General features: G+C 33.6%; 1 protein-coding gene across 1 annotated transcript in view; it reads left to right on the plus strand.

Annotated features, from left to right (window-relative positions):
- Positions 1 to 8,760, plus strand: part of LOC130450403 (carbonic anhydrase-related protein 10) — a 201,807-nt gene extending 193,047 nt beyond the window's left edge. Inside the window, exon 9 of the mRNA XM_056788779.1 lies at positions 8,595 to 8,760. Within this exon, the coding sequence (XP_056644757.1) occupies positions 8,595 to 8,663 (69 nt within the window). The 3' untranslated portion in view covers positions 8,664 to 8,760. The remainder of the gene's footprint in view (positions 1 to 8,594) is intronic.
- The last annotated feature ends 291 nt before the right edge of the window (positions 8,761 to 9,051 follow it).

Here is a 9,051-nt window from a genome sequence, read left to right on the forward strand (position 1 = left end):
TTAGTTGTCAAATGTCAAATATAATTCCGTTCAAACATTAAATTTGTGACAAAACTTGAGATTTATCAATATACATATAATTGTTTGTCAAATGTCAAATATAGTGCAGTTTAGCCATTAAATTTGTAACAAAACTTGAAATTTATCAATATATATATAATTGCCTGTCAAATGTCAAATATAATTCCGTTTAAACACCTAATTTGTGACAAAACTTGAGATTTATCAATATACATAAAATTGCTTGTCAAATGTCAAATATAATTCCGTTCAAACACTTAATTTGTAACAAAACTTGAAATTTATCAATCTACATATAATTGTTTGTCAAATGTCAAATATAGTGCAGTTTAGCCATTAAATTTGTAACAAAACTTGAAATTTATCAATATATATATAATTGCCTGTCAAATGTCAAATATAATTCCGTTTAAACACCTAATTTGTGACAAAACTTGAGATTTATCAATATACATAAAATTGCTTGTCAAATGTCAAATATAATTCCGTTCAAACACTTAATTTGTAACAAAACTTGAAATTTATCAATCTACATATAATTGTTTGTCAAATGTCAAATATAGTGCAGTTTAGCCATTAAATTTGTAACAAAACTTGAAATTTATCAATATATATATAATTGCCTGTCAAATGTCAAATATAATTCCGTTTAAACACCTAATTTGTGACAAAACTTGAGATTTATCAATATACATAAAATTGCTTGTCAAATGTCAAATATAATTCCGTTCAAACACTTAATTTGTAACAAAACTTGAAATTTATCAATCTACATAAAATCGCCTGTCAAATGTCAAATATAATTCCGTTCAAACATTTAATTTGTGACAAAACTTGAGATTTATCAATATACATATAATTGCTTGTCAAATGTCAAATATAATTCCGTTCAAACACTTAATTTGTAACAAAACTTGAAATTTATCAATCTACATAAAATCGCCTGTCAAATGTCAAATATAATTCCGTTCAAACATTAAATTTGTAACAAAACTCGAGATTTATCAATCTACATAAAAACGATTGTCAAATGTCAAATATAGTGCAGTTCAAACATTTCATTTGTAACAAAACTCGAGATTTATCAATCTACATAAAATTTTGTGTCAAATGTCAAACATGGTGCAGTTTAGCCATTAAATTTGTAACAAAACTTGAGATTCACAAATATACATATGAACGGGTGTCAAATGTCAAATATAGTGCAGTTCAAACATTTCATTTGTAACAAAACTCGAGATTTATCAATCTACATAAAATTTCGTGTCAAATGTCAAATATAGTGCAGTTTAGCCATTAAATTTGTAACAAAACTTGAAATTTATCAATATACATATAATTGCCTGTCAAATGTCAAATATAATTCCGTTTAAACACCTAATTTGTGACAAAACTTGAGATTTATCAATATACATAAAATTGCTTGTCAAATGTCAAATATAATTCCGTTCAAACATTTAATTTGTGACAAAACTTGAGATTTATCAATATACATATAATTGCTTGTCAAATGTCAAATATAATTCCGTTCAAACACTTAATTTGTAACAAAACTTGAAATTTATCAATCTACATAAAATCGCCTGTCAAATGTCAAATATAATTCCGTTCAAACACTTAATTTGTAACAAAACTTGAAATTTATCAATCTACATAAAATCGCCTGTCAAATGTCAAATATAATTCCGTTCAAACATTTAATTTGTGACAAAACTTGAGATTTATCAATATACATATAATTGCTTGTCAAATGTCAAATATAATTCCGTTCAAACACTTAATTTGTAACAAAACTTGAAATTTATCAATCTACATAAAATCGCCTGTCAAATGTCAAATATAATTCCGTTTAAACACCTAATTTGCGACAAAACTTGAGATTTATCAATATACATAAAATTGCTTGTAAAATGTCAAATATAATTCCGTTCAAACATTAAATTTGTAACAAAACTCGAGATTTATCAATCTACATAAAAACGGGTGTCAAATGTCAAATATAGTGCAGTTCAAACATTTCATTTGTAACAAAACTCGAGATTTATCAATCTACATGAAATTTTGTGTCAAATGTCAAATATGGTGCAGTTTAGCCATTAAATTTGTAACAAAACTTGAGATTCACAAATATACATATAAACGGGTGTCAAATGTCAAATATAGTGCAGTTCAAACATTTCATTTGTAACAAAACTCGAGATTTATCAATCTACATAAAATTTCGTGTCAAATGTCAAATATAGTGCAGTTTAGCCATTAAATTTGTAACAAAACTTGAAATTTATCAATATACATATAATTGCCTGTCAAATGTCAAATATAATTCCGTTTAAACACCTTATTTGTGACAAAACTTGAGATTTATCAATATACATAAAATTGCTTGTCAAATGTCAAATATAATTCCGTTCAAACATTAAATTTGTAACAAAACTCGAGATTTATCAATCTACATAAAAACGATTGTCAAATGTCAAATATAGTGCAGTTCAAACATTTCATTTGTAACAAAACTCAAGATTTATCAATCTACATAAAATTTTGTGTCAAATGTCAAACATGGTGCAGTTTAGCCATTAAATTTGTAACAAAACTTGAGATTCACAAATATACATATGAACGGGTGTCAAATGTCAAATATAGTGCAGTTCAAACATTTCATTTGTAACAAAACTCGAGATTTATCAATCTACATAAAATTTCGTGTCAAATGTCAAATATAGTGCAGTTTAGCCATTAAATTTGTAACAAAACTTGAAATTTATCAATATACATATAATTGCCTGTCAAATGTCAAATATAATTCCGTTTAAACACCTAATTTGTGACAAAACTTGAGATTTATCAATATACATAAAATTGCTTGTCAAATGTCAAATATAATTCCGTTCAAACATTAAATTTGTGACAAAACTTGAGATTTATCAATATACATAAAATTGCTTGTCAAATGTCAAATATAATTCCGTTCAAACATTAAATTTGTGACAAAACTTGAGATTTATCAATATACATATAATTGCTTGTAAAATGTCAAATATAATTCCGTTCAAACATTTAATTTGTGACAAAACTTGAAATTTATCAATCTACATAAAATCGCCTGTCAAATGTCAAATATAATTCCGTTTAAACACCTAATTTGTGACAAAACTTGAGATTTATCAATATACATAAAATTGCTTGTCAAATGTCAAATATAATTCCGTTCAAACATTAAATTTGTAACAAAACTCGAGATTTATCAATCTACATAAAATTTCGTGTCAAATGTCAAATATAGTGCAGTTTAGACATTAAATTTGTAACAAAACTTGAAATTTATCAATATACATAAAATCGCTAGTCAAATGTCAAATATAATTCCGTTCAAACACTTAATTTGTAACAAAACATGAGATTTATCATCAATCTATATACAGTTGGTTGTCAAATGTCAAATGTCAAATGTATGGAACGTTTCCAACAGATCTCGAAATAAAAATCGGAAAGAAGTGTTTGGAACCTAAAAGTTCATCGATATATATATCGAATATAAATAAAATTGAACTGCGGTGAGTTCAGGTAACGGAATTTCAAAACTTCAAAACCAACCCACGGCTATGGGAGTGCGTCATTTTCGTAAATTCTGGTATCAACATAAAAAAAAATTCATATTACAACAACACCAAGAGAAAATCATCGAATTTACATACACTCAACGACACATCAAGCAGGTGATTAACCTCCCGGCAAGCGTATGTAAAGACTTAAATGTTTAGACAGCTGGCTTATGATGATTTATGATAATCTCATTGTTTGATAACAGCATAGATTGTGTAGAAGTTGATATTAACAAGGTACGTTTAAGTACATTGTTATCCCGTTATCATTAGTCATCTATCTTTCTCGTTTCGTGTATACCTATCGCGTTGGTATTTCTTGGAGAATTTGATTTTAGGTACCTATGACGGGATATCGCCCTTCAAGTTACCCTTCCCGGTAAATCGACTGGAAAGTTTAGACATTGTGTTAAGATCGAGATCGTTATGTTAACCGCCGGCGGAATTACTTTAAATTACTATCCATTCCGATACGAGGGGCATTCAAAATATAAGAAAAATAAACAGACGATTCCGTCGGAAATATTCACTTGTCGGTCGATAAAAACTCGATTTAGGAATATTTCGCGTAATGCCAACTGTCAGAAAACCCCAAAATAGCCCTTTTAACTTTATAAAGCCTGGAAATTATCGATGTAACTTTTGTTTATGGAAAATTTCACATTCGCAATTAAGATTAATCATTATCGGGACATCTTTGAGTAATGAATAATTTTTTTCAAATCTGGGAACAGGAATGGGATCAGAGGGTGCTAAATATAGTCTATAAGCTGCCAAACAAATACTAAATCACGTGGTGTCTTCAAACTTCAAACATGTACTGTACTTTCTAATACAGTGAGACTTTTCGAGCGACTACCTACTCCAGATCCAACCAGGTACTTCTGGGACCATCCTCGTAGCTATAGAAGGATACTGGGCGTTTAAAAATCTCCAAGGACTTAGAAATATTGCCCCAATTGGAACATTTACCGCATAGATCATGTACTTTCTAATACAGTGAGACTTTTCGAGCGACTACCTACTCCAGATCGGACCAGGTACTTCTGGGACCATCATCGAAGTTATAGAATGATACTGGGCATTTAAAAATCTCCAAGGACTTAGAAATATTGCCCCAATTGGAACATTTACCGCATAGATCATGTACTTTCTAGTATATTGAGACTTTTCGAGCGACTACCTACTCCAGATCGAACCAGGTACTTCTGGGACCATCCTCGTAGCTATAGAATGATACTGGGCCTTTAAAAATCTCCAAGGACTTGGAAATATTGCCCCAATTGGAACATTTACCGCATAGATTATGTACTTTCTAGTATATTGAGACTTTTCGAGCGACTACTTACTCCAGGTCGAACCAGGTACTTCTGGGACCATTCTCGAAGCTATAGAATGATACTGGGCGTTTAAAAATCTCCAAGGACTTAGAAATATTGCCCCAATTGGAACATTTGCCGCATAGATCATGTACTTTCTAATATATTGAGACTTTTCGAGCGACTACCTACTCCAGATCGAACCAGGTACTTCTGGGACCATTCTCGAAGCTATAGAATGATACTGGGCGTTTAAAAATCTCCAAGGACTTAGAAATATTGCCCCAATTGGAACATTTACCGCATAGATCATGTACTTTCTAATACAGTGAGACTTTTCGAGCGACTACCTACTCCAGATCGGACCAGGTACTTCTGGGACCATCCTCGTAGCTATAGAATGATACTGGGCCTTTAAAAATCTCCAAGGACTTAGAAATATTGCCCCAATTGGAACATTTACCGCATAGATCATGTACTTTCTAATACAGTGAGACTTTTCGAGCGACTACCTACTCCAGATCGGACCAGGTACTTCTGGGACCATCCTCGTAGCTATAGAATGATACTGGGCCTTTAAAAATCTCCAAGGACTTGGAAATATTGCCCCAATTGGAACATTTACCGCATAGATTATGTACTTTCTAGTATATTGAGACTTTTCGAGCGACTACTTACTCCAGGTCGAACCAGGTACTTCTGGGACCATTCTCGAAGCTATAGAATGATACTGGGCGTTTAAAAATCTCCAAGGACTTAGAAATATTGCCCCAATTGGAACATTTGCCGCATAGATCATGTACTTTCTAATATATTGAGACTTTTCGAGCGACTACCTACTCCAGATCGAACCAGGTACTTCTGGGACCATTCTCGAAGCTATAGAATGATACTGGGCGTTTAAAAATCTCCAAGGACTTAGAAATATTGCCCCAATTGGAACATTTACCGCATAGATTATGTACTTTCTAATACATCGAGACTTTTCGAGCGACTACCTACTCCAGATCGAACCAGGTACTTCTGGGACCATCCTCGTAGCTATAGAATGATACTGGGCCTTTAAAAATCTCCAAGGACTTGGAAATATTGCCCCAATTGGAACATTTACCGCATAGATTATGTACTTTCTAGTATATTGAGACTTTTCGAGCGACTACTTACTCCAGGTCGAACCAGGTACTTCTGGGACCATCATCGAAGTTATAGAAGGATACTGGGCGTTTAAAAATCTCCAAGGACTTAGAAATATTGCCCCAATTGGAACATTTACCGCATAGATCATGTACTTTCTAGTATATTGAGACTTTTCGAGCGACTACCTACTCCAGATCGAACCAGGTACTTCTGGGACCATCATCGAAGTTATAGAATGATACTGGGCCTTTAAAAATCTCCAAGGACTTAGAAATATTGCCCCAATTGGAACATTTACCGCATAGATTATGTACTTTCTAATACATCGAGACTTTTCGAGCGACTACCTACTCCAGATCGGACCAGGTACTTCTGGGACCATCATCGAAGTTATAGAATGATACTGGGCATTTAAAAATCTCCAAGGACTTGGAAATATTGCCCCAATTGGAACATTTACCGCATAGATCATGTACTTTCTAATACATCGAGACTTTTCGAGCGACTACCTACTCCAGATCGGACCAGGTACTTCTGGGACCATCATCGAAGTTATAGAATGATACTGGGCATTTAAAAATCTCCAAGGACTTGGAAATATTGCCCCAATTGGAACATTTACCGCATAGATCATGTACTTTCTAATACATCGAGACTTTTCGAGCGACTACCTACTCCAGATCGAACCAGGTACTTCTGGGACCATCATCGAAGTTATAGAAGGATACTGGGCGTTTAAAAATCTCCAAGGACTTAGAAATATTGCCCCAATTGGAACATTTACCGCATTGATCATGTACTTTCTAATACATCGAGACTTTTCGAGCGACTACCTACTCCAGATCGGACCAGGTACTTCTGGGACCATCATCGAAGTTATAGAATGATACTGGGCATTTAAAAATCTCCAAGGACTTGGAAATATTGCCCCAATTGGAACATTTACCGCATAGATCATGTACTTTCTAATACATCGAGACTTTTCGAGCGACTACCTACTCCAGATCGGACCAGGTACTTCTGGGACCATCATCGAAGTTATAGAATGATACTGGCCCTTTAAAAATCTCCAAGGACTTAGAAATATTGCCCCAATTGGAACATTTACCGCATAGATCATGTACTTTCTAATACATCGAGACTTTTCGAGCGACTACCTACTCCAGATCGGACCAGGTACTTCTGGGACCATCATCGAAGTTATAGAATGATACTGGGCATTTAAAAATCTCCAAGGACTTAGAAATATTGCCCCAATTGGAACATTTACCGCATAGATCATGTACTTTCTAATACATCGAGACTTTTCGAGCGACTACCTACTCCAGATCGGACCAGGTACTTCTGGGACCATCATCGAAGTTATAGAATGATACTGGGCATTTAAAAATCTCCAAGGACTTAGAAATATTGCCCCAATTGGAACATTTACCGCATAGATCATGTACTTTCTAATACATCGAGACTTTTCGAGCGACTACCTACTCCAGATCGAACCAGGTACTTCTGGGACCATCATCGAAGTTATAGAATGATACTGGGCATTTAAAAATCTCCAAGGACTTGGAAATATTGCCCCAATTGGAACATTTACCGCATAGATTATGTACTTTCTAATACATCGAGACTTTTCGAGCGACTACCTACTCCAGATCGAACCAGGTACTTCTGGGACCATCATCGAAGTTATAGAATGATACTGGGCGTTTAAAAATCTCCAAGGACTTAGAAATATTGCCCCAATTGGAACATTTACCGCATAGATCATGTACTTTCTAATACATCGAGACTTTTCGAGCGACTACCTACTCCAGATCGAACCAGGTACTTCTGGGACCATTCTCGTAGCCATAGAAAGATACTGGGCGTTCAAAGATCTCTAGCCACTTAGACATATTGCCCCAATTGAAATTACAACCAAGCGCTTCAGCTAGAATATTCTGGAGTCATTAAATAAACTGTGGAGCTTTCCCAAGTATTTAAATCGATTGCTAGGCACTCAGAGATGACGTGGATTGCAGTTTCTTCCATCTCCATTCACCATTTGGAAACCGTCGATACCCATAACGTGAAAATGGCGTCTATTTAGAGAAAAGTCCAATGAATGATGTCTCTAATCATCCAAGAAGACCCAGCTCTGCAAGAGGACCATTTTTGCTAAAGCAACAGTGTTTTCTGGACTAATTGGTGGACATGCTGATCCCAGTAGTAAAAATTATCCACTCATAAATTAAAAAAGACGGTTTTTTTCCGTTTAAACTCAAAAAAATCACAAATAATTCCAATTTTCCCGAATCCGTCGACGATATTATTAATTTCTTCATCATTATTTTCAATATTATCAATATTATCATGTTCGGGATGAATTTAAATTCGTTTCGATGCCGCCAGCAACCGTATTAATCGCGGTCATTAATTCAAAATACGGTTTATCAATTATTGACGGATTAGGATTAACGATACAACAAATTTTCGTCATTATATATGTGTATGTATCGATATTTTTTGTTTATAGATCGGCAAACAGTGTCCGAGTATGTACAAAGACGTGTACTACAGAGCGAACAGCTGGAGACAACATTAGACGCGTGAAAATTGTGCCATATCAATTTTTTTTTTTTTTCATTTTTTGATTTTTCGATTAGAATAAAAACTAATAAGTGGAAATTCGAAATGGAAAATGTGAAGTGACCAAACTTTCTTAGCGCTAATAACAACACAAAATAAAACATATCATATTTGCGAAAAAGATTTATGTATATATATACAAGGCCTGTATGAAAATAACTCTGATTTACGTGGATGTATATATACCCCCAGCTCAAAGGTTTAAAATGACAAATTTCGACTTTATATTCGTCGTTTTTGAATCGTTTTTTGTTTATTATACATAAACAGGGATCTCTTAATATATTTTTATCCGAAAAAACCTTAAATCTTTTATTTCGTTAGTGAAGGGAATAAATCTTCGA

The sequence above is a fragment of the Diorhabda sublineata genome, chromosome 1 (assembly GCF_026230105.1).
Source record: "Diorhabda sublineata isolate icDioSubl1.1 chromosome 1, icDioSubl1.1, whole genome shotgun sequence".
Taxonomy (NCBI): domain Eukaryota; kingdom Metazoa; phylum Arthropoda; class Insecta; order Coleoptera; family Chrysomelidae; genus Diorhabda; species Diorhabda sublineata.